Raw genomic sequence first — 27,772 nt, 5'->3', positions numbered from 1 at the left:
TATATAAAAACTAACCATGGATTCAGGAACACCTGTGACCTCAACTCAAAGTTTCTGTATGACTCAGTGTTATAATTAGAAGTTCCAAATGGTTGTGTGTGTTTGACTTATTGCTGAGACTCACCCTAGAAGCACGTCTACCCTCACTGGAGCTGCCACCTAACAGTCGGCATTTTCACAGAACCTCAGTGATTTAAACAATACACGCAGGCATTACAGGACAAAAGCTACACTGTCCAGTATCAGACCAAACCTTACAATATACAGTTCAATGTATCAACACTATCAATTATTCCCTTAAACTGAGAAGAGTCAGAAGAGTGTGCAGTGTATCTTGGCACATGTTTAGGAAAAGGTGGGTTACAGGCTGGAAAAGCCCAGAGTCTATCACAGGGCTGACACAGGCTCAAATTGCAAGAGATTAATGGAGCTGCCTCTCCAGAGGGTTAGGGAAAAGTTCATGTCCCAGCACTTGGTCTAATCTAATCTAATAAGATCTGGTGTAAGGTAAATGAGTGGTGTTGAGTGGCTCTACAAAAAGGGACAAATTAATTAGCTATAAGGAGAAAAAAACCTGATATGTGAGAAAACTTGTAATGTTGCGCTTACGTTGTGATCTGCAATATCTTAGTTATTCCTAATATATGTCCGAGCTTACAAAGAGAGCATTAATGCCTGATACCTCTGCAGCTTTCAGTGAAAACTTTGTGTCGTTTGTTTTTTGGTCTGACTGATCAAAATTTGGGAGACAACCACCATCCAAAATCTGATCTTGTTTTGAAACTCACAAGCTGAGTCCATATCATTAGTTAACATGATGCTATGATCCTGAAAACTGAAGAGTTTGGAAAGAACAGAGTTGGTCGACCTAAAAGAATATTATGTTATGTATGGTATATTGGGGTATCCCTGAGTATCAAGCCAAATGGAAATCTATTTAATTAAAACTAGCTAAGACTTAACTTCAAGCTACGCGCAGAGATACAACAGCTCAAGATGAGGCAGATTCCATTTCAGGGATCACTATGAAAATATTCTGAGATTATCAAGAAATTCCAACTGGAAGGTGACAAACTTAATAAGGCATTCGACTGAAAAAGTCATTTGGATGAGTGACAAAAACGCTACGTCCAGATGAACAGAAGGCATTCACAGTTTCCCACGTTTGACTCAGCAAAGACAGCTAAAACATTTTCAAAGTAAAGTGGGAAGGACATAACAGCTTTTTGTAACCTTGTTAGAAGAAAACATTGAAAACTTTGAACAAGTAAAAAAATTAAATAATATACTTTCAGATCACCTTCACATTTACAGGACAATAGATGTACAATTGTGAAGAGTTTCAAAGCACGACCTGAATTCACTATAGATCATCGATATACAATGTAACCAGGTTTAGAACATCTCTTTACAATGTATAGCTAAGTGTATAGACGAGTGTTCCCTTCATCACCTTGGAGGAACAATGATCCCCCACCAGAACCTCCACCTCCAATCCCCACATGCCCACAGCATGCCTCAAGGTCTGTTTTTAGACACACCTACATGCATATCCATGTATATACACAAACAGAAAGACAAATATACAAAACCAACACAAACATAGTGATGTGGTTACTTGCAGCTATTACTACATATGGTCAAAATCCCAACTCCCACACAACCGGTTGGTAATGTGAGTGTAGGAAAGCTCAGCTCCGGGCTTTCTCTGTGACTCAGGGATATAATGAGAAGGTATGAATGACAGTGTGTTTTTCTGCCCACACTCTCTCTGCTTCTCTCTCACTCTCTCAATGTCAGTTTCAGATGACAGAGCACTCTGCTGATTCCTCAGTGGTCAGGAATTACTGCTGATGACACGCAGCCTTTTGAAGGTTGTGTTTTGGTGTGTTTGAAGCGTCTCTTGTCCCCTGGGAACAGGCAGCGCAGCACACCTGTAGCTGGGATTGGATAAGCTTTAATGTAAGCCTGGGCTCAGCAGATCCTGCAGCCTGGGAGCTTACTGACACTGCTCAATGGAGGCTTTGAAGTGCTGATCATTTACAAAAAGGAGGGGTGGTAATGGACACACAAAATGTCTTAAGGGAAGAAACACAGAAGAGGACGAGAAACATGGAGACAAATAGTCAGAGCCATGTTCATGTTTGACGTTTACCATGTTCCATTTTCTCTTTAATCTGTGCAATAAGTTTGGAAATGACATGTGACACCTGGGAGTCAGCGCAGAAAACACAAGGTTTTACTACGAGTAGTAAGCAGAAAAGCTGTCAGCCAGCATTTTTGAAAATTGGAAATTCTAGTGTGACATAATGACCCGAGGGTAAATGACAGGACTTCTGTCTACTAAGCAATCTTTTCATATGTTTGGTGATGTAATAAACACACAGACTGCTGACCTTAGATTCTGCAGTGTGCAACCCAATTTATTTTGCAAAAGAAAAAAAAAAAAAAAATCCTGCAGGACAAACAAGACATGATGAAAAATATCATTTCTTATTTAAATCAGCATTGTGAGTAATCAACTAGGGCTGTGCGATATGACCAAAATCTCATATCCCCATATAAGAATTCTATCGTCCTGATAATGATATAAATCACAAAAATGTAACATTTTCTGTAAATTCTGTGAATCTCGGGCAGCTCGTCTTGCGGGAAGTGTTTCCAGCTGCACGTCATGTAGCTGGAGTTGAGTGTTTTAACCGATGTATGAAACTATACATTTTTAGACACAAGTTGTAACGGCCGCCGTTTTCTTTGTGAGTATTTATTACACGGCGTGCTGCGGGGAAAAGCCTGTTTGAGTCTAAGGTTTATTTTTTAGCACCTGACGGCTCTTTTTTTACTTCTCATCCGTAAATAATCTGCTCTTTCACGTAATTCAGTTTATTTTGGAAAGTCTCAACAGGATCTTGAGCTTTATTGTGAAAGGTTTATGTGGAACATAAACAAGCAGACACGCGATGCTGTTACCGTCGTTGTTGCTAACCACAACGCATAAAAAACAGGCGCTTGTCCGTCCGTAGTGTGGTTATATTAAATATAAAAGAAAGAGAGAACTAAGAAATTAATATAGCCACTACAGTGACCATCAAAACGATGAAAAAAATATTGCCGTAAACAGTTTATTTTGCGACACCACGAAACAAACGATAGCGTAAAATGAAACGATAGATGTTTTTATATCGTCATCCGATATATATTGTTATATCGAACAGCCCTATAATCAACTGATCAGTCACATCATTCACAATAGTTTATTTGTAAGCTAAAGGTACCCTCAGTCGTTTCCGTTTATTTATTAGAGAAAGAAAGAATGCGGTGGTTCATGCGTCATGAAGACACATTATCCATGTGTGCACCAAGATATGAAGGATGATAACTATGTTTTAAGGTGGACAAGGGCCAGAATTATGGCCCAAGCTCTCACTGTGGTTGTAGAGATAGAATGGCTCGTAGAATCAGGGTGGAACCAAATAACTGATTGTTGATTTTCACAGTCAAATGACTGATTTCAAATTATATAATTACATTTTGAGTATACATTAACAGCACTGACACTGTGTGCTTGAAGTGAAAAACAACTCTAGCATTCAGAGCGGACATTACAGTTAACTAAGTGTAAAACAAAAAACACCCAACTGTGAATTAACCTGCTCGAGTGGAAACATGTCTGTGGATATTCTTCAGCACGTCATACGTTATACTCATTAAACCAGGGGCATAATCTCTTATGAGATAGATGGCCTAACAAAGTTCTTGTTATTTTAGCCTACTAGACATGACTAATCAATCTTAAGTCTGCAGACTAATAAATCAGACAACAAGGACACAGATGAGAATTTTTTTTACTCTAAATATTTGCTTTGGTAAAGACACTAAAATTCTAGCATGCTATTGGTTGGCAACAAGTGGACAAGTAGTCCTTTTATGTCTCTGGCTGATTCCTGAAATTAATTCAATTCAGTTTTATTTATACAGCGCCAAATCACAACAATGGTTGCCTAAATGCATTATATTGTAAGGTAGACCCTACAAAAATATATAGAGAAAAACCCAACAATCATATGATTCCCCTATGAGCAAGCACTTTGGCGACAGTGGGAAGGAAAAACTCCCTTCTAACAGGAAGAAATCAATATTTTAAAGCCTTTATTTAGAAGCATTCTTCTAAATGCCCTAAACTTTGAGGGAAGTCTCCAGAAGAAGAAGAAGAAGAAGAAAAAAAAGAAGAGGCTAGCTGAAGTAACAAAAATAAATAAATAAATAAATAAATAAATAAATAAAAACAGAATTTAACCATCTTAAATTCTTAAGATGGTTAAATAAAAGGCTCCAAGAACAACTGATTGATTTTAGAGGTCTGCCTCTGGTCAGTCTTATAGAAAAGTAAATAAAGCTTCAATATTTTACATTTTAGTTAGAAATGTATTCCATAGGCTCTATTTAAATAGGCTGACTAGAGCAATGGCAAGCAGAAAAAAAACAAAACAAAAAACTATACAGCTAATACTAATAAAGAAAAAAAAAAAAAAGGCAGACAAAAAGGTAAACACGAGAACAAAAACAGTAGGAAAGACGAAGACAAATGAACACTGAGATAATCTCTGAAGTCTGTGGCTATGAGAAAAAGAAAGGGGATTTCCACAAAGAGGCCACGGTCCACTTAAAGAAAGAAACACAGACCCTCCCCTTTACTACTCACAAAAGACCTTTCTGGACATACTCTTAAAAGCCACCACTATAAATCAGAAATTGTTCTTAATTATTAGCAATTTTAAATCTAGTTTAAATACAATACTGATTTTAAAGTTTACTTACATGACCGTTAAGGTCTTGAAAGTACTGAAATAACTGGCTGTTTCCTATGAACTGCTGTGCCATGTTACTCACTGGGTTTGTGTGTCTGCATGTATCTTAGGGTACAGTAGGAAAGAATTATCATTTGGCTACAGAAAGGCAAGAGGACGACAGAAGGAGGAAATTAGATAAAGGGGTTAAAAATAAACCCAGTATATTCAGGAAAATGCAACAAAACACACTTCAACTTCACCCTTACGAACAGTTTGTGTAGAAACTAAAACATTTAGTTTCTAAACATTTAATTAATCATAATTTAACTCAGTTAAGATGAGACCTTTTGTTTCCTGCTGAAGACTTTCTGTGTTAAGATGTTAGATTTTGAAACATAGATCAGTAAATTATTTTAGGCCTGTGATTGGCAGATTGGCTGTCTGCACCATTCCTTTCATCCGATGGCAGTCACCCTTTCAAACATGTTGTGATCTCAGAGTTTTGACCTTTTTTCTTACTTGAGGACTTAGAACCCCATTTCATTTTCATTATAGTAATTTAGAGAATTAGTTCTTATTTATTCTTATTCAATTTGAGCTACGCCCCTGTTTCTACAGAGTTTTGGGTTTAACTTCTAATTCTTAGGGTCTTATAAGCTTCAGTTCCTACATTTGAATTTATTTTTTGTGTTTTCTTCCCTTTGCTCTTGTACGCTCCTTTTAGCTGACAAATTGTGTTTGATAGTGCCAAGTGTTAGTCTTGGCATGATCAAATGATGTATAGTAAATAAACATCCAGCATCATAGGCACCTGATATCCTTCTGCAATTTACCTTAAACAGGGAAGTGATTAAGTCAAAACATGCTTCAACTTGTTTAACTCCCATTATGAGTTATGTCCTAAATCCTGAATGTGTTTACAATATCTAATCTTAACCTCTTAACTATTACGCCTCAAAAGGACTCAATCATCAAGCATCAGGCTCCATGAGAGCAAACAAACACATACACCTACACTTCTATTTGTCACAACAGTCTGGGCTTACAAAAACACTTAAATAGCCGAGGAGATCATCTCTTCTCAGACAGTATGTTGTCATTTTTCAAAAAGGAGACAGCAACTAAATCATTCTTGTGGTTTGTTTTTGAATGTTTGTCGCTTTGCGTGCATGAAACCGACAGACTGGAGAAGCTCCATTATTATTGGCATTAATCGGTGGTTAGAACTGCAAACAGCAGTCAGTAACTGATGACAGGGGAGTTGGGTAAAAAACAAAAACAAAAAGGTCTTCGCATGCGCTGATTCAGTCACTAATGTGGACAAAGAAATGAAAAGTCCCTTTAGTGTATTGGTATATCAATGGCTTAAGAGTATAGAGGCCATGACAGGGCAGGAGTAAGAGAATAGATGTTGCAGGGTAGGAAGAAGGGAGGAGGGAAAATAACAGCAAAGAAAAGGCTAAGGCTGAGGAGGATGGAGGCAAAATGAGAAAGAGAGAGGACAAGCTGAATAGAGTAGGAAAGAGTTTCACAGGAGGATAAGTTAGAAATAAAATTGTAACTGTTCTGTTTAACCATGAACTAAGCTTGAGCTAATCATAAACTACATTTAAGGTAAAGCTTATGTAAGAACCAGAATACTGGAGGAAAAAACAAAATAGGACAAGAGACAGTGGACCCCACAAGTCTGGGGATGATAACTTGTAGGAAGAAGTTATTAACTCGTGATAATAACTTCAGGGAATAAGTTAATTATCTTGTGCAAACAAGAAACTAACTTTTATAACAACTTAATCTGATGAAACTTGGACAAAGAGGATTGGGAGAGAAAACAGGACATAATGGATGGGAGTGGGCCTGTTTGGCCCTGATCCCCTTTGACCCATGGGTATTGACCTCTACCACACCCTGTCATTCAAAGTGTGCCTCTTAATATGGCTTAAGCCTTACTGCAAGGTCAAAGTTCATCCCCAAAGGGCTAAAGTTCTAACAAGAACTCCAGAGGCTGAGATGCATGAGTAATAAGTAACAAGTAAAAGGCAGGATATGATAAATGTTAGCTTTGACACTGTTAATGTTCTTAGTACAGTGACTGAGAGAAAAAGGGGAGGATGTGCTCATTGAAAAAATAAACAAGAGGAAGTGCATGAAAAGAATCAAAGCAGTCATTTATCTATTTTCTAACATGTAATTACAACTGTCAAACTACACAGATGAAAGAATCTAAACAGAATGTGATGCTGCTCATTTAAACCCACAACATTAATGCCATGCCATTGTGACATGATAATAGCTTGGTCTAACACAACACCTTTATCCAACACAGATAAAGGTAAGTTTGATTGGTGATAATGGAGGCAACAGTCAGGTCTACCCTGCAATTTCTCTGTGGGTCAGTATGAATGCCGATTTTACATCCTGTTTGTTTTACCGTTTTTTGTTGTGTGTTTATTTTTTTTAGCATTTTCTATTTTTAAAATAGTGCAGCAGAGAAAACTATTTTACACTGTTTGGCAAGAAAAGAGATGACCCAAATGTATGTGTATGCAAAACATGAATAACCCCTTTAACAAATTATGCCCTAGATTTTAACGGAAGTAAACATAATTAAGACAATCCATTAATTATTAAGATGGCACATTCTCTGCTCGAGCCTGAAAGCCAAGTTCCAGCACAATGTAAACAAAGGTGCTTTATTCACATGCATGAGCACAAAACAGTGCTTCTTTCCTGCTCTTATTTGATCCCACACAAGCACGTTTCTCCTTTTACCTCAATTATATAGCAATACACACATACGCCAGGATAGCCAGAGGGACTCCACAGGGTGTAACAGCAGAATAGGTCAATGTTGTGTTGGAGTATGTGAACACACACACATACTTCGAGAAAAGGAAAGCAACCAGGCAGGAAAACCTTCAGGGTCTAACCCTGGAGGAAAGTATCCGGGGCTCAGTATGATCTGAGCCAGCAGTGCTTTCCTTTCTTTCCTATAAAAAGATAAGCTTTTGTCTTCGCACAGTCTTATCTCCTCTCCCACCTGCAGCCTCTAATCCCATTATCCAACACATTTATACACAAATCACAAATAATTAATAAGGCTCATAATTTCATCTAATTAAGGACCGTGTGCAAACAAGCGCAGAATTTCAAACCAGCTGCCTGCGTCTCATTTAATGAGGAGACATGAGGACACGGAAGCTGTGTTAAAGTCTCTTGCTTTGTGTTTTTTCTGTGACAACTCCTAACTTATGAAAACATATTTAGATGCAATATCAATATAACTATTCTTTAACTTAAAACAAACTATGCACATGATAAAACAGATTAGTTGGATAGCCTATAAACTGATTAACAGAACAGATCAGTAATCCAACAACTATGTCAGTGATATTTTGAACAGAAATGACATTTTCCATTTCTTTAATTCTGTCATATGTTGATTTGCTGTGCTTTTAATTTCAGTCTCATGTCATATACCATTGGTAGAATTAAATGATTCTTCAAGGGTTTTTTTTGGGACAGAGCACACTGAAATAACAGTACATAGCCCCCATTATAAATGAGGTCATATGTAATAGTAAAGATGTTGTAGTGCAAGACATCAGAGAGGCCAAGGAACTGTAGACCACTCCAGTGACATAAACCATTTTGTACCTTAGAAAATATGGAAGCTACTACTTCCTTGATTGGTTAATTTGCGCTATTGTGTGACTTTGTATTTTATTGTGTTAGTTTTGAGCACTATGTTAAACTGCAAATGCTACACTGCTTTCTTGAGGTGTGTTTTTTTCCCCCTATGTAAAGACAAGTGGTGGTGAAAATGGAGGCAAAAGAATTTATATGAATTCAAAACATTTTTAAAATTAGCAAAGAATACTGGGTGAGATTCGCTGTTGGGTAGGGAATTCCAATGATGCCAATGACAATCAAGCAAAGGAAGAGGAGAGGAATGTAAGTAGACTAAGTGAAATAAAGATTTCCTGGTAAAGACAGGTGTACTTTGAAAGGACTACCCAAAACAACTACCCTGACCAACTTCTTCTGCCTTACAACACAAATTCAGCTAATAGAGAATTACATCATGGACTGATTGAGTAGGTGTCATTCCAAGTGAACTACCAAAGACAAATTAAGATGAAGGACAATTACAACAAAGCCTTAGGAGAAAAGCTTACTAGAAAGCATTCTCAACTGAAAGGTCGTAGGTGGGATAATGGAGGTTAGAAAGGTGACATCCTCTTCCGCTTCTACTTATCAGTTTCGAGGGAGGACTGGAGCCTATCCCAACTATCACAGGGTGAGGCGGGGTGCTCTCAGAACAGGTCGTCAGTCTATCACAGGGCTTCAAACATCTCTATACAATATTTTACTTTAGCAACTCCGATTGCTGTTGAGAAAGGCAATAAATATATTAATCTCAGCCTGACCTTTTTGCTAGCAAGATTTAAAAAGAAAAATTGAAAATAAATAAATAAATAAATAAATAAATAACAAAGGTGAAAGAATGAGATCACAGACACAAGCGGTGGAAATTAACTTTCTCCAAAGGACGGATGGGCTATTCCCTTTGCAACAGAGTGAGGAGTTCAGTCATTCAGGAGGGGTTCAGAGTATAGCTGCTACTCCTCCACATTGAAAGGAGCCTGTTGAGGTGGTCACCTCCTGGGTTCATGTTCCGGTGTGCCAAAAAGTGATCACTGAGCAAAAAGTGAATGTCTTGTTGGCCTAAAATCTATGAAATATTTGTCACACATATCTCTTGTGAATGCTATCTAGCCATTTTAAGCCAGAAAGAACATTTCTGTCATGAGGCAGAAGCTGCAATCAGTTGTTGACAACAAGACTATATATATTCTTTAATTACAAAAGTAGAATTCTGACATTAAAAATGTGTTTTACAAGAGAGATCAAGCCAAGAGAGTAGAAGAAATTGCAACCAGTGTAAAATAAGTTGATAATGATGTGGAAAACAGTATGTACAATAATGCAGAGTCATAAAGACATCTGCAAAACAGGTCATTTCTTTACTTTTACGTATAACCCCTTTGGAAATCCTGTTGACTTTAGACTATTTACCAATATACGCAAACACACAAACACCGGAAAACATGTTTTGAAACTCTGGCTGAGCGTGTCCTGCCAAGTGGACGCACCGTACTAGACCCAGGATACAGTGGAGAGATTATAGCTATTGGCTGATCCTTAACTATTTTTCAAGTGGTTGTCACGAACTGTAGAACAATGTACATCATTCATAATGCACAACACAAAGCAACTTTTCAAACAGCTTCTCATCTGGACACTTGCAGTAGTTGTGCAAGACTAATTTTTCTTTTTTTTAATATATATAAATAGGTCACAAACTTTGGACTCTGACACAAAAAAAACAAACAAACAAACAAACAAAAAAAAAAGCACCTCTCTTGTCATTGTTTGTGTGTGGTCATTCCAGTTCTGAGGCCATTTATTTTTTGCTAGCTTGTTCCAACACAGACTATTTTCAACTATTTAAACAGACTAATTTTAAACCCCTCTACCCTAAGAGAATGTTCTGTTAAGGTCTATGAGCTGTGAAAGAATCATACTTGTTTTATATTGTCTTACTCCCTTGTTACGCTCTCTTTAGCAGAAATGACAGCAAAAGCATAAAAAATGTAATACACCAAGTTGCAAAGGTAGTATTGTGTGCCTGAATCATTTATCATAAACCAAGGAAGCACAGAGAGGGAGGAAATGGTGCCGTTACAGTTTTCACTAAATGATCCTGAATAGATTCTGACGCAGTCTAGCCACACATACACACACAAACCCCCCCCCACACACACGCTAATATACATAAACTACTGCAGTGTGTCCGCAGGAGCCAAATAACAGATGGACAAAGAGTCAAGGTCAAAAATGGTGTGAAAAGGGGATAAAACAGATTTAGAGAACAGATGGACACAAAATTCACCAAATAAAATGATAACAGTATGATTGCCTTAAAAATAACCCCCCAAAACCCCACTTTCATCTGGGTCAAAAATGTAAAACTGTTTGTAGTGCTGGATGTTATAAATGATTAATATGAATAGAAAAGAAATTAACTAATACCAAAGAGATCTATAAAACAGTGGCTAATACACCTTTGACATTAAGAAAAAAAAAAAAAAGAAAAAAAAAAAAAGGTAAAATTAGTGCAATTATAGAATTTGAACTCGAAGGTTTGATATTAACAAAACTTTCCTAGACACTGCTGGATGAGTAGACTATGTTATGTTATACAGGTTTGCAGCAAACCTCTGCTATTCTCAACTAATAACATTCCTTACCCTCTCCTAGTCATTGATGTGGTAATTTTAATGGTAGTTAATAACTGAATCATTCAGAGTTCCAAAATGGGTATTACATTATATGACAGTATTTAAATTCAAATGTATGCAGGATACACAGCACTGGTTGGAGGAAACAGTTTGGGGGCACTGAATAAAATGAATGCTGAGTCACTGCACTGAGGCTCAAGAAGCAGGCGGACAGGAAGAAAACAGCGTAGGTATCATGGGAGCCTGCTGAGGAGAACAGGACACTGGCATCTGCTACTACACCAGGGGAGGTGTGGGAAAAAGAAAAAAAAGAAAAGAAAAAGGAAAGAGACATATGAGGGCAAGAGAGGAAATGGAAGTACAGCACAAAGAGGAAAGGAGAAATGATGAAGTGCAGCAGAGGACTGAAGGGTGAAAAGAGGGCAACAGAGAACCTAATAAAAAAGGAGAATAATAGAAGAGCAGAGAAGGACAGGAAGAGGACAGAAAGCAGAAAGGTCTAAGAGGGGCCAGGATAGGGACAGAACAACATCTATGCGTTCTCAGTGCTTCTCAGCTTGACTCAGCAATAAAGGGAGAATTGAGTGACTTCAGATTATGCTGACTCAGCCTGCTTTTGGACGTGACCCCAAGGCCCCTATGGTCACAGGATATACATTTTTTCCCATGAAAAATGCTCATTAATATGCTATGCAGTTATAATTGTAAATAACAGAGGTTGTAATTAAAGATTTTATATATACATTACCACTTTTAAAAACAATGAGCTTGAAGTGGCTTCAAAGAAAACTGCATTTCCAATATGACATGAACTTGGTGAGAAATGGCACAGATCATAGTTGATGATTAATGGAATTATTTTTGTTAATCATGAATCACATGGTTTTTAATGAAATGTCAAAAAAGCTGTACAAAGGTCCATCTCTCTGTCAATCCTGCGCTCTAATGCCACAGTATTTTGCTAGTCAAGAATCTTGAGCATCAGCATTTGGGGCTTTGATTACAGTAAAACCTACCTTTATTAAAAAACAAAACAAAAAAAACTAAGAAAAGAAATTCCTTCTTGAACCAATCTGGATATTCATGGTAGGGCTGGGCGATATGGCCTAAAATTCATATCCCGATATTCTTTAGCTGGATGGCGATATCCGATATATATCTCGATATTTTTTTAAAGCCATAAAGTAAGAACAAAAAGAGAGTTCTTAGTCAAAGCTGTGTCCCAGATAATAATAATAATAATAATAATAATAATAATAATAGATTGGATTTATATAGCGCTTTTCAAGGCACCCAAAGCGCTTTACAATGACATTATTCATTCACTCTCACATTCACATACTGGTGGAGGCAGCTACAGCTGCCCTGGGGCAGACTGACAGAAGCGAGGCTGCCATATCGCGCCATCGGCCCCTCTGGCCAACACCAGTAGGCGGTAGGGTAAAGTGTCTTGCCCAAGGAGACAACGACCAGGACAGAGAGCCTGGGGATCGAAACCGGCGACCTTCCGGTTACAGATATGCTTCCCAACCCCCTGAGCCACGGTCGCCCCAGATCTCACATAGGCACTTTTATTAACATACAGCGCAAATGTACATGAAAAAATTACTCAGAAATAAATTATGAGCATTTAATAAATAATAATTCTGGATAAATAAATTAAAACAATGTTGTTTTTGTGCATAACAAAACGCTCACAATTGCGCAGTCAAAATGTAAATTAAAAGACGCCGAGCATAATAACAAAGACAGACAGATTTCACAGCTGCTCTGTTCCCAAGTTCTACTGCGTGACTGACAGCCTGGAATTTGACATCCTCTTTGTAACCACGTCTCTTACAGGTGCCATTTGTGGTCCTTGTCGCTACCCGATCCGTACCGGAAACCCGATCGAAAAAATTTGCAGGTGCAAGTGTTGCATTTTGAGGATAAATTTATTTTGAGCGAAGAAAAGCTGAATTTGAGTGAACAAAAGTCATTGCTGCGTGCAAAAAATTTATTTCAATGACGAAATGCAACATTCAAGAATGCATTTCGTCTCAAACTCAAATGAGGCAGTGGCGGAGGAACGCAGAGTGGCGGAGTTTGAAATATTACTCTTTCTGGGTCACAAAATAAACTTTTAAGATATTTTCATGCGAGAATGGTGCTGTGTAAACTTCTAATATCTGCTCGATTCATCAAGACATCACATATTTGCATAAGTGCTCTAACGTTTTCGGAGATGCCTGTTCACAAATAGAGAAAGAGTTGAGCGCGCATGGGCAGAAATGTTGAGAGCGCGAGCAACACATTGCGAGCAAACACTGAAATTTGCAGGCAGCAATGAATTTTGTTCACTAAAATTTAGCTTTTCTTCGCTCAAAATAAATTTCTCCTCAAAATGCAACACTTGCAATTTTTTTTACGTGCGCTCAGAATAGTGGCACAAAAATAACGCCATAAAATTGTGGTCATAAATATTTTGTACTTGTAAATCAGGATTTGCATTTGTAAAAAGAATTTGTGTGTGTAAAAAGAATTTGTGTGTGTAAAAAGAATTTGTGTGTGTAAAAAGAATTTGCGTGTGTAAAAAGAATTTGTGTGTGTAAAAAGAATTTGTGTGTGGACTTAGCCAAAAAATACGTGTGAAACTCTGCACTCAAGTTTCAAGTTACAAGTACGAATTTTGACCCTGTTTTTCTTCCTTTCATCTGATTGACCAATGTCATGTCAATCACAAATTTAACTATCCAATCAGAGAACAGATGGGTTTGGCTGTTGGAGGGGCGCTTTTTTGACTGCAGGTCCTTGAAGGGTAATACAGTTTGAAGCTGGAGGATCTCTATGTAACATCCGATAGAAGCTAGGTGCCCTAACTTTCAGCAGCTGTTGAAAGGATAAAGTTGTGGTATATCAGTGGTTAGAAATACCATTATTACTTTAGGATTAGTGTAACACAAAGTCAGGGCTGACCTGGGACCATGGCTGTGAGTCACAGTGCGCAGCATAAAGGTCCTTTCACATCGGAGGCAGCACGTGCTGCTAATGCTTTTGCAGCAGCTCTACCTGTACTAGATGCACCTGGTCCTTGTCGTTTCTATCTCTGACTTTATGTCCTCTACAAGAGTTTGGTTTTTTTGCTGGTTCTTCAAATATTCAATAAAAACATGTATGCTCATTCATAACGAAGAAAGCTTTGTAACTATCCACACTAGTGAAGACTGTCATTTCCACAATACGAGAGTAACGCTGCAGCACTAAAATAGTAATCTCCAAATGTTTTCTTTTTACCGACCAGCTCCTCTTTGATAACTGCCGGGTCCATCTTGTCGTTACCTGCAGGTGAAGCGATGCGGGAGGGAGAGTTGTGTTCAGTGAAGGAGAGAGGCGAGGCAGAGTAACGCAGCGTAGAGACAAAAGTGGATGAAAGAGAGGCAAACTTGCGGTCCCACAAGTATAATTATAATGTAACATATCGATATAAACGATATTGTCACATCTCTTATCTCGTATGAAAATATATCGATATATTTAAAAACTCGATATATCGCCCAGTCCTAATTCATGGTACGACACACGCATGCACACGCATGCACATACAAAAGGACAATTTCATGTGGAAACTGACAAATTATTTTACAAAAATTACAATTACTGTGTAAACCATCTTGGTATAAAAATAAAGCTGACACTTCAGAGCATAACAGCAGATGCCATTGTGTCAATGTAACTCAGGATAAAACACAGAAAAATATTTAGGAGATTTTCCTGGCCTGGTCTTTTATGGCATATAACCCCACTGAAAATATGCTGCAGTAGATCAAAAAATGAAGAAAACCACAAATCAACCACAACTTAACATGTGGATTTTGGCCTTGACTAATTTAGTATTTTGTAACTTCTCCATTTTAGCCAAAGTTCATTTTCAATTTTTTTAATCAATGTTCTCCGAGCATAGTTTCGGGTATGTGGCAGGCAGATTATGGAAAACTTGCCACAATTCTTTTGTGGGTTTAATATGTCTTATTGTCTTTGGCTTTTTCATGTAATACCAGTATGACTTCTTGATGCTGCGATTAGTGCTCTGTGGGGATGTACTTGTTGATGGAGGATAATTTGATCTTCTTGGGCCGAAGAACGTTTTTTGTGACTGTGGCAGACTGTTATGGGAAGTTCAGGTTGACTGTAAGTTATGTCTAAGTCTTGCTTCATGAACAGATCTATTTTCCAAAATGAATAATGTTCTAAAGCTGAGGCACTTTGTTTCAAGATTCAAGAGGCTGAAATGCTAATGAGAGTGTGGACCACACATCAAGAAATGTTTAATGACATTCTGATTATTCTTAAGCGTCACTGGCAGACAGAGTGAGTGAAAATGTAAAAGAAACAGACTGTTGGATTCTGTCAGAGGCAGTAAATGAATCAGCTCATTCCCCCCCCCCCCCTGTTGTCTTCAGGGCTAGACAGTCAGACAGGCTGGCAAATAAGGATGACTCATCCTGACTCTCTCTCACGCACGCACGCACGCACGCACGCACGCACGCACCCTTCTTTCTGCTTTCCCCACTACACTGACAAACAGCCCTGCAGCCACCAACATGTGACTCATCTCTTAGCCTTTCTGAGTCTGTCAGGATGCACCCCAAATACACACACACACACACTCTTAACAGTCTTTTGCGAAGATGAGACTCCAGTGGTGAGGGGTTTCCATGTCTTGTGGAGGTGATACCTGAACAACCTTCAAAAGAGATAAGCTCCTTTGTTATGTTCAGTTATACCAGGGACAGCTGAACTGACACACGCATGCACACATGAGAAGCCTTTTTTTTTTTTAATCAGTTTCTATAAGATGTCAACTGACACCCAGAGTCAGAGTGTGCCTTACCAGCATATATATTTACTTTAATTTGAACATTTCCATAAAAGCTAAATATTTTGATTTGTTTGTGGCAAGCAGCAAAACAACAGACATTCAAAAGCCCTTCAGTAGGAGACAAAAACCTAACAAGCAGTTTAACATTTATAAAGCGGTAAACTGTAGGAAAAAAGGGACTGAGGTGAACAAGGGGCAACTGTTTTCACCCTGTTGTAGCAGAGTTCTCACAAACAGGTTTGTGAATAAAGTGTGTGTGTGCGTGTGTGTGTGTGTAAGTAACAGGATCAGCATGTGTGCCACTAAAGGTTAAGTGATGAATGAGTTACAAGAATTTGAAAGGCTATTTGCGGAGTGCCCCAAAGTGTCCCTCTGCTTTGTAAGTTTCTGCCTAACAAAACATGTTCTGGTTGTGAGTGCATGAGTACCTGCTTTTGGTTCATTGTGGCTTTCATCCAGCTCCAGGCTGTTCATGCATTTAAGCTCCCAGTCTTGGACCTCTGTATTCCACAGGGCAGGAACCAACACAGTATACTGGGCCCTTTGATTAAGAGACAGTACAGGACACATTACTATGAAAATAAAGTGGACATATGATAATGCAACTTCTGATGTAGTATTCAATCTGCTTACAATTGCATCCAAAGTTATTCAAATGGATTCGATATGGTATGGTTTCTATAATTTAATTTGGGTTTATTGCTTCCAGCTTTTAAAAAAACTGAAATTAACAGTAACTGAGAAGATGATTGATAGGTGAGAAAGAAAGTGTCAGGCTAGCCCCAGAGTTCACTGCAAATGGCATCTGTGTTAGAGGCAGATCATCTGTAACATACAGATTTGTAAAGTAAAAACTGGATCTTGGATAAAGAATAACTTATCTGTATGAATGATTTATGCTTCGGGGAATCAGCTTTAAGAACATCTAGCATAAATAAACCCGACTTCAATATGTACTTAACACAGAGTCCTGATACACATATTGATCTTCAGTTCACTCTAAAAGCAGACGAGAAATTTTAGTTAAAAACCATTTTTAACTGGAATTGGGATAGATCACAAGGTTCAGCCATGTCCCAGCATAGAATGACAGATGGCTGCACATAACAGCCAGAGCACTTTCCGGAAAATGAAAATTGAGTGAAATGAGTGGGAAGAAGATAGATGAATGAGGCAGAATTCTGATGGATCTGGGTTTTTGTCAGCTCATTAAAAGATCAAGCAAATGTTTCAGAGCCGGTGATGTGCTGCTGATGTATGATGAGCAGAAATCCTTCCTCACCAAACCAAACTGATGCCATAAACATACACGGCACACAAAAACGTTCCAGTTTATGAAGACCAGGCAAGAGATGCAGAACGGTTCTTTCAATTGTCACAAAACTTTACTTACAAAACTAAATAAACCATAATCCTCCGGAAGCTTGCACCACTAAAGAAACAAACAGAGCAGACCAGTATTGCTTTTACTGAAACTTTGCCCGCTCAAGTTCGTAAGTTAGATAAGAGTTCTTTAGTTGGACAAAGAATTACTATAGTGGTATAATTTGAAATGATCTGAAGTTGTATCCACATCCACTTTACTTACAAACTCTCAAAGCTAAAGATCATCGCTGAACTTCAGTGTTTAAGAGGAACACAGTGAAAGTGAAAGACATAAGACATGGCTTTGGAAATAACATGTGATCTACATCAAACTAACTTCAATGGTCTATTGTGAAGGTGTGGTTAAGAGGAGGTCACTGACCAGAGCACTTTCACCAACAGACGTTTTCAGCTCTATTACCACAGGGAGAGATTCGGGAAAGGAAAGAAAATTCATTACAGTACCTAATAACTCTTTACAATACAACGCATCGCAACGCATTATCAATATGGTAGAAATATACAATAAGGTTGTTTTTTTGTTGTTTTTTAAAAAAAAGGAATTAACGTACTTTTAAAGTAGTTCAAAGTATATACCAGATGGTGTTAGATCTTTTAAAGAAACCACCGAGACGTTTCTGTCAACTTTCTCTCATAGACTGAATTTCTCAAAGAGCAAACATGCTCGATACGACACAGCACAAGGCTGATCAATCCCAGACATTTTTTGTATCAGGTTTCTAAGAAAGTATTTTAAAAAGTTTGATTCACTAAGAGCAACTGAGCAACCCTCAGTGTGAATGCAGCAGAGACTTTTTTGTAAGCCACCCTTGTCACTGTGAAATAAACAAATGATGTGTCAACCCCTCCAGCTGAACTAGAGTGGCAGTGTGGATAAATGAATGAATGAAAGAACGCATAGGAGAGGAAAGGGGGTTGCAGAAAAGAAAATGAGAACACAGGGGAGGAGGGATAACCCACACTGTTTTATGGGAATTGACGAAGGAGGGGGTAAACAAAAAAGAAAGAGATCGTACTGGTGGCTAAGAATGCTGTGTATGGGAAGTGAGTGGGAGGGGGTGCAGAGGGGGAAGCACAGAGACAGGACTCTGCACAGGAGATATTGAAGACGGCACAATGAAAAGTAGCTACTGAAAGAAAGCGGTAAATGAGTCGGAGGGGTAGTGAAAGTTTCAAGGTGATTTGAAACAAAATTTAAAACAAAAACAAAGTAAATTCAAGCCAATTTTATTTGAAAATGAAGACTATAAACCTACAAATAAGTAACTTTTAACTTGAAGAGTTTTATATGTTTTACTGTGTCTCTACATGCTGTGCTCTCCAAATGCACCTAAAAGCAACATACTGAATAAGCACTGAATAGGTTTGCCAGCAGCCTCTGGAAAAAACTATTTAAAAGCAATGCAGTGCATCTGGCTGCTTTATCAGAGGTTCTATAGTGCAGCCTCCTGACTCCAGCTAAATATGAGGCTGACTCGACCTCAAGTCAAGATAACAACACTCATAAAAATAATTAACAAAATATGTCTGTAGTTTGTGGCAGTAACAGCTTAGGTAACAGCTTGTTAGTGGGCAGACATAAAAATCAATCCCCGCCCCGCAAAATAAAGAAAAAAACAAACCAAAAAAAAAAAAAAAGATTAGAGTGAAAACATTTCAGAGCTGGACAGTGCACAGCAGGCTTCTCTCTGGCTGACACACACCCACACAACAAAGAAATGACATAATGGAAACAACCAAGGTAGAGTGACAGATAATGTCTTTTTAAAGATAAGAACTCTTGTTTTGAAAGTTCAATTAAAACCTTTGAGGTTAAAAAGCCTGAAATGTTTATCAAACACACACGAGTAGACAAAGAATCTTTTCAGTTGCTCCACCCAGAACACGTGTTTTACTCAGCCACAGCAGGTAGTTAAACAGCAACCTCCTGGCTATTTTTTTTCTAAATTCATGCAAAACGTTTTTTTGAAACGCGCGTTTGAAAAACTAATATGTGAATTTGTGTGTCATGCAGGCCTTTTACAACTCAGATGGAAAAGTGTGAATTTTAGGCAGCACTATTTTATTTCCCCTCATCAACACATATTACACCACACAAGGAAGTCTCTGTGCAATCTGCCTTGGTGTTCTGTGCAGTAGAGGGTGGCAGTGACTCCAAGCGGTAGGAATTGCGTGAGCTGGGTGTGTGGGGGTTGCACAAACTTGAACGCTACAGGACACGATTCCAGAGTTTTCATGACATGAAGCGCAATGGAGCTCATTTTAGTACTGCAAATAGTTCACATGGAGGATTACTTGTTTGCAAACGTCTTACCAAGTAGTACTGAAACTGAGAAAAAAAACAAAAACAAAAGCAAATGCAAATCGAAAACCGGCCGTTGAAATAAGTCCGCACAGCTTTTAACTTGAAGGTGAACATTCTTCATTTCCAGTTTGGGTTGTACTTTAAGCAGCAGTGAAACTTAAAACGAGTAGGTGGTGAGTGTTTGCAAACAAGTTAGCGTCTTCCAGGCAAACAAAGGTGACCAATCAAAAGGAGGTTTTTGGTGTAGTGCATTCTGACCAATTTCACTTAGCTTAAAATCTAGTTATTGCTTTTTTAATTTATTTGCTGAAGTTGCCAATCTGCAAGTTCTTTATGCTGTTTTTAAGGTGCCAGCTTTATGCTGACAGACTGCTATAGCCTGTATACATTTAACAGGTCTTGTAAACAAAAGGTACATATATCTTTTTTTTTTTTTAAAGAGCCATCATCACCATTATGTTGTTTTGTTTATACCAACAATATTAATGAGAATATTGATCATTATCGATAAAATCCTAGCGATGAGCATAATCATAACAAATACTGTGTTCAAGACACGTGGCAGCTAACAGCTAACAATAAGGGAGAATGTCATTAAACCCAGCCTCAGGGGGTCACAAGCTAATGTATTCCTAGTGCTGGTCGCAAGCCTAAAAATAGGGAGGGTTGTGTCAGGAAAAGCATCTGGTGGAAAATCTGTGCCAAATCAAAACATGTGTATCCAGCTGCTGTGCCAACCAATTGGAACTAAAGGGGCAGCCAAAAGTACATACTAGAGTTTAAAAAAAAATTCTAATCCATTTTAGGTTGATAAAGAAAATAGATTTTTATAATATCAAAGAAAAAGTACGCTAATGAATTCAACTGGAGCTCAGTAATACAATTTTAGGGTAGATAATTGAAAAACAATTTTCCATAAGCTGCTGACTAACTTACTATGCAAATCTTTTTAAAGAACAGAAAAATTAAGAAAAGTGAGAAAAACATCTATTAAACTCACATACCTGGATCACAGATGCAAATCAAATTAAAGAGTTAAGAGCTAAATTAGGACTTATAGGGAGTGCAGAATTATTAGGCAAGTTGTATTTTTGAGGAATAGTTTTATTATTGAACAACAACCATGTTCTCAATGAACCCAAAAAACTCATTAATATCAAAGCTGAATGTTTTTGGAAGTAGTTTTTAGTTTGTTTTTAGTTTTAGCTATTTTAGGGGAATATCTGTGTGTGCAGGTGACTATTACTGTGCATAATTATTAGGCAACTTAACAAAAAACAAATATATACCCATTTCAATTATTTATTTTTACCAGTGAAACCAATATAACATCTCCACATTCACAAATATACATTTCTGACATTCAAAAACAAAACAAAAACAAATCAGCGACCAATATAGCCACCTTTCTTTGCAAGGACACTCAAAAGCCTGCCATCCATGGATTCTGTCAGTGTTTTGATCTGTTCACCATCAACATTGCGTGCAGCAGCAACCACAGCCTCCCAGACACTGTTCAGAGAGGTGTACTGTTTTCCCTCCTTGTAAATCTCACATTTGATGATGGACCACAGGTTCTCAATGGGGTTCAGATCAGGTGAACAAGGAGGCCATGTCATTAGTTTTTCTTCTTTTATACCCTTTCTTGCAGCCACGCTGTGGAGTACTTGGACGCGTGTGATGGAGCATTGTCCTGCATGAAAATCATGTTTTTCTTGAAGGATGCAGACTTCTTCCTGTACCACTGCTTGAAGAAGGTGTCTTCCAGAAACTGGCAGTAGGACTGGGAGTTGAGCTTGACTCCATCCTCAACCCGAAAAGGCCCCACAAGCTCATCTTTGATGATACCAGCCCAAACCAGTACTCCACCTCCACCTTGCTGGCGTCTGAGTCGGACTGGAGCTCTCTGCCCTTTACCAATCCAGCCACGGGCCCATCCATCTGGCCCATCAAGACTCACTCTCATTTCATCAGTCCATAAAACCTTAGAAAAACCAGTCTTGAGATATTTCTTGGCCCAGTCTTGACGTTTCAGCTTGTGTGTCTTGTTCAGTGGTGGTCGTCTTTCAGCCTTTCTTACCTTGGCCATGTCTCTGAGTATTGCACACCTTGTGCTTTTGGGCACTCCAGTGATGTTGCAGCTCTGAAATATGGCCAAACTGATGGCAAGTGGCATGTTGGCAGCTGCACGCTTGACTTTTCTCAGTTCATGGGCAGTTATTTTGCGCCTTGGTTTTTCCACACGCTTCTTGCGACCCTGTTGACTATTTTGAATGAAACGCTTGATTGTTCGATGATCACGCTTCAGAAGCTTTGCAATTTTGAGACTGCTGCATCCCTCTGCAAGATATCTCACTATTTTTGACTTTTCTGAGCCTGTCAAGTCCTTCTTTTGACCCATTTTGCCAAAGGAAAGGACGTTGCCTAATAATTATGCACACCTGATATAGGGTGTTGATGTCATTAGACCACACCCCTTCTCATTACAGAGATGCACATCACCTAATATGCTTAATTGGTAGTAGGCTTTCGAGCCTCTACAGCTTGGAGTCAGACAACATGCATGAAGAGGATGATGAGGATAAAATACTCATTTGCCTAATAATTCTGCACTCCCTGTACATGCAGAACAGCTGTGAGTAATTCAAGAGTTTTAACAGCTTATACATATTGATGCATAAGAATGTGATATCTCATTTTAATCTGTAATCACCTGAGATTTTTAAAAATGTGAATGAAAAGAAAGAATAATGAGAAGTGGTTCTAAGAGTCCCTTGAAAAACAAATAGCAAAAGTTTAAATGAAAGAAAGAAAAATAATGTACCGGTATGAAATACAGAAGCTGCTCCTTGACTGGATATAGGCTGTGTTTGGAGTCATTATTATAGCCTATGTCTGAGATGACAGCTGACTGACAGCCAAGTGTAGACAGACAGTCACATGAGATGGATGAGCCTCTCAACCACTCATTAATCAGAATGGCCTATGTGGCTGCATGACAACACCCATTTATACCATTCACAGAGCAGAAGAGCTGAGAAGCTTAAAGAAAATTAAGGAGAGGTTGAAGGTCTCAGCCCCTCTCCTCCTTCATTTTTGTCCCTCTCTTCCCCCCCCCAAAAAATTAATAAATAAATAGAAAAAATAAAAAAATTGTACCATCTCTCCCAAGCCATTTCCCTCTCTGACCCCCCCATTCATCCCTTTTCCTTTCCCCACTTGCCCCCTTTCACTCTTTCTTCAGCAGTATCTTCCCACTGTAAGGAGATCCTGCCCTGGGAGACAGCCGGACCACTTAGTGTTGACTTCTGACCAAGCTTCTGCAATGATGCCAAGCAGGCAACAAGGACTTCTCAATGTGACGTGATGGCAGGCTGCCCACTGAACGCCAGGGCTAGAACAAAACGGGCCTGTCAGTGCTGCCCTTGATGCATGCTTTTACAAACTGCAGAAGAGGTTCACAGATGGATCGAAATGTTCTGTTTCTTTCCTTGTAACATAAAAGAAAACACAACTGATTGCTTTTTTAAGCGGAATGTAAGTTAGCTATAAATGTTACAAGTACAGCATGATTAAACAGTTATTAAGCTGTTACACTCAATAGTCCTGCATATTTGGTCCTTTCTAATCTACTTTGCAAGTCACTCGTGCGTATCTAGTACATATGCTCCATCTCTGGCTCATGATAAAGTGCTTTATCACTACCTGTGACACAGTTACACTTATAGAAACTACTTGGCTGCGTTGCCTCCATTTGTCCAGGGTCTACTTTACAGATCTTTGTCCAAGGTAAACAACCTTGGGTCCACACAGTGTCACCTGTCTACAATGAGAAGCACACAGGAGGGTAGAATTCAAGTAGCTGAAGGGAGCTTATCTATTAAAACAAATATGATAAACTGAATTTTAATATTCACTGTGCAGCTGCACGTCTCTCACAGACAGACTGTATACACAAACCCAGTGACCCTGCTGAGTTTCCATAACTACAGCTCCATGTCAACAAAACATGTCCGTCGGCATGTGACGTTTATATTCAGCATAGTGAGAGAGAGACAGAGGGCTTCAACCAAAAGCACCATGGGCTGCCATTGAAGAAACTAATTTAGCAGAAAGGATGTTTAATCCAGACATGGACGAAAACAACCTCGCCAAAACACTAACACTCTATTTTTCCTGGAATGCTTGATGTCAAACATGTCCAGTCTGATGAGCTGATTGATATTCATGAGCTGCCTGGAGTTTTATTTAGTGCCTAAAAACTGAGCCCTTGGCTCTGAGAAATGTGCAGCACATTGTACCCATGCAGCTCAAGCATGAGGGTGGTCTGGGAAAATATTAATGCATGAAAGTTAAAGACATGTGACAATGATAGATGTCAGAAATAGAAGGATAACTGTGCACTAATGCTACAACAGCAGAGCATTCAGAAAGCTCAAGCTCAAGTCTCATTTTACTTACACATCAACAGGTACTCTTAACAGCAGGGGTAATATTGCTCCTTCATCCTTCAGGTCCATTAGTCGGGGCTCCAAGAGCTCAACAATGGTCAGAGCGGTACGGAAGACAGCTGACAAGCCTGTGGGAAGAAGTTAGAGCAGTAGTTTAACATTTTAGCAGTTTTTGCTTTTGTGCCCAGAATTAGATTAGAAGATCACTTTTACTGTCATCTTTACTGAAATCTGCAGGCCAGCAGCCAGTTACCCAAGTGAAGTTCTGTGACTGTGCACCCACCGTGTAGAATGATGAGATCCCAGACAGCCAGAACAGAGTCCCAGCAGGGCAGGGAAGTGAAAAGGGTCAGGAACCACGGCATCACAAAGTGGACTGACAAGATTCCCACTGACTCCTGAAGGGAGGATGGAAAAAAAAAAAAAAAAAATCAGGAAGGACTGATTTGGCATGACCCTTTAGTACTGATTGCCAATTTCCTTACTGAAAAATCCTTCCACTACATAAAATGATAACAGTCATACAAGGAAATTTCCCCTTGTGGGACTAATAAAGGTATATCAAATCAAACTACGCAACCTTGCAAAGGCTTTTTTGGTGTTTTCCTGTAACCATATACTTTAAGAAAGAACACACACTCTGGTTATTTTATGACAGTGTGGCATTCAAGATGCCTCCTGGCTGTGTGTGCTCAGGTCTGGTGTGTGCAGCACAAGTACAAAAATCTGTTTACAGCTGGTTTGCCTCGACTCTGATGAACAGCTCTACTACAAAGGAAATGCTGACCCCTGATCTCTAATAGGCTTCTTCTGTTTGGAGAGGAAAAAACTGCCTACAATAAACCCCTGGTGTGTGTGTGTGTTTTGCCTTCAGAGACAATTAATCAGCACAAATGGTATCAGTGAATAAATTTATGGTGGTTCTCAAACTGAGGCTGGCCACACTAATGGAACAGAGTCACTGCAGGTGGAGTGTGGATGACACAGGAAAATACAGAGCGAGACTAATTTGAATAAGTATACTTTTGTAGGGAAAACAAGACCTTGTTGATGTTATTTGTTGTTCATTAGTCATCTAAATAATGAATTCTTTTTTTTTTTTTTTTTTTTTTAAATTGGTAAACTCATGTATATTGATTTAAAAAAAAAAAAAAAAAAAAAAGACAAAAAAGCCCCCCCAAAGCCCACAGCGGCCGGCATAGGCCATGGTTTACAGCAACAACAAGAGAACAAGAGCTGTGCATAAGCCTCAGATGACGACTTAAAACCCGAGCTACTTCAACAACCTCCAACAAAGCACTGCAGTCTGCAAAATACAACCAGGCCACGAAGGCATGCTGCACAGAAAGAGCAAGTGACGAACGGAAATTGACGCAGCTACACGGTAGAAAAGCAGAGCATTAAGCAACTAGTTAACAAGCACAACCTAAGATAAAGCATCCTTGGCAGGCAATATCTGTAAGGTTTATTATACAAGACAATTGAGTGCAGGCTACTGAAGACTTATGAGGTTAAGTGACTTTAATTTAACAATGAATAAAGTATTAAACAGTTGTGATATACTTTTACTTAACATTTCTGGGGTAAGCGCTACTACTTTTGCGCTTACATTTGACTTGCACATACAGAGTTTATATGGTTGGAAAAGAAAGATCTAAAACACCCTTCACTTTGTTTGCACTAAAAAAAATGCTGCTGCCTTCAAGCTGCAATCACAGATAAAGCAGTATTCTGTAGTTGGTTTGCTATATTCTCATGAATATCATTATTGCAAATCTGAGCCTAGATACAGACATTTTAAAAATGTCTAGTGTAGTATGTGGTACACAGAATAAACTGACATCTGTAAAGAAAAGCTCAAATGAAAAAAAAAAAGTACAATCTGTGGTTCACTAAATGAAACAAGTGTTACTTGTTCAGTAACAGTAGGCTTGGTGGCAGAAATCTGCACAGCTGTAGGTCTTTGCCCCGCCTAAAGTCACTCATTTTACAACTTTGACAAGCAACGAACCAACAGACTGAATGGGAAAGGAGGCCCAACTGATGATGGAGACATTACAGGGCCTCAGCTTGCAGATGAATCATTCATCACATAGCTGTATCTGGTCTCAAACACAAATGTGTGTATATACACATACACACATTAAAATCTTTCGGTTATTGTGGTTTTAGCAATGCCATTTAGATTCCCCAAATAATGCCAGCAGAAACAAAGGCACCCAAATAAGCACCAAGTTTTCAGTGTTTGCTTATATCAGGGTTCATACGCATTTTTCCTGTCAGGTCCTGTTATGCAAACACTTAAATTTGTCTGTTGTCTCAGTGGCTGATAGTGCCCCACAGGCCTCAATGTGAACTAGAAGCCATTTATAATTTTTAAGTTGTTTAATGTGTAGGTGCTCACAATAAACAGATTTTGAGTGAAAGCCAGGGAACTTCAATAGCAAAGAAAAGTGGCTATTCCCATTGCCCATATTGATCAGTCCCTCTTATTACCATTATTTGCTTATGCCATAAATTGGCTAGTTAAATATCGGACTAACGTTTAAAGCTTTCACTTGAGTGAAGTAGCTCACATTACTGCTACTACTAAGTAATGTTAGCTTACAGCATATTCCATATATCACCATGCCTTAACTAACTACTATAATAGCGCTGCCATACTGCATCACACTCAGTGCATTTCAATCATTTCTCCAGCAAGTTTGATAGCTAGCAAAATAATAATAATAATAGTTTTAAAAATTAGCATGTGTTATGTATGTATACTTGAAAATCATCTCATCTGTCATGTGACTCAAGAGTACAAATTCCACCAGTGTCGTTTTCTATCAAACGCTCATTAAAACAGCAACGTCAAGTTTGTGCACTCATCCCAGACTGTCCGGGGGGAGGGGCCAGGTGGCGCATTGAAACAGACTGACGATGCAGAGGTGCAAGGCGGCCCAGGCGGAGGAATTTTGCTTTACACTTTGCGACTCATTTAATTTCTCTATCTGATAAGAAAACTGCTTGGTCAGATAGTTATTTGTGGTGAATGAAATACGGTTTCAAGCACGTTTAAGCACCACATCTGAAATTCAAGCACTTTTCAAACCTTGAAAAGACAATATTAAAATTTAAGCATTTTCAAGGATTTCAAGCACCCTGTTATATTCTCAACTCTAGCTGCTAGTTGTAAAAACAAACATTTTACTGTGAAATGGAATATTCATCTGATGGCAAAAAGCACCATGTGTCTGCTGCACAGAATACAAAGTGTTGCATTAATATAATTCACTTACATGATCACTCTACTTAGTGACAAAGTCAGAACAGCTGTGTATCTCTTCCTGATTCTTATAGATGACAATGTTTTGGTCCACTGTAATTAGGGAGCATAATTGAATGGACATTACATGGGCAACTAAATTCAAATGTCCTGACTTCTAACATTTTACTAGTTCTGCTTTGTTTGTAAAAATCTGAATTTGGTTCTAACAACTCTTTCAGCATGTTTTTGCATGTGTAAAAACCCATTAACAATAACTGTATACAGACAGTTAAAGCTTGTGTCTAATACACATTTTAAAAATACAAAATTCTCTAATTTTCAGGCACAGCATGGGGCCAATTTAGGGCTCGAATAATTCATAAACAATCCTGTAGTAATGTTAGCAAAAAGTTCACAACAAAAC

General features: G+C 38.6%; 1 protein-coding gene across 2 annotated transcripts in view; it reads right to left on the bottom strand.

Moving 5' to 3' along the window:
- The window catches only part of LOC146706548 (TBC1 domain family member 2B), a 60,522-nt gene that overhangs the window by 25,449 nt on the left and 7,301 nt on the right, over nucleotides 1-27,772 (bottom strand). For both annotated transcript variants that reach the window (XM_085464739.1, XM_085464740.1), the window contains exons 8-10: nucleotides 24,379-24,493; nucleotides 24,106-24,223; nucleotides 16,382-16,494 (exon numbers count right to left, since the gene is read on the bottom strand). In XM_085464739.1, the coding sequence (XP_085320865.1) occupies nucleotides 16,382-16,494; nucleotides 24,106-24,223; nucleotides 24,379-24,493 (346 nt within the window). The remainder of the gene's footprint in view (nucleotides 1-16,381; nucleotides 16,495-24,105; nucleotides 24,224-24,378; nucleotides 24,494-27,772) is intronic.

The sequence above is a fragment of the Copadichromis virginalis genome, linkage group LG7 (assembly GCF_057382275.1).
Source record: "Copadichromis virginalis isolate Kocher_CV1m ecotype Utaka linkage group LG7, C_Virginalis_male_GT1.1, whole genome shotgun sequence".
Taxonomy (NCBI): Eukaryota; Metazoa; Chordata; class Actinopteri; order Cichliformes; family Cichlidae; genus Copadichromis; species Copadichromis virginalis.
Note: the sequence above shows the minus strand (reverse complement) of the source record. Positions and strands in the feature narration are given on the sequence as shown.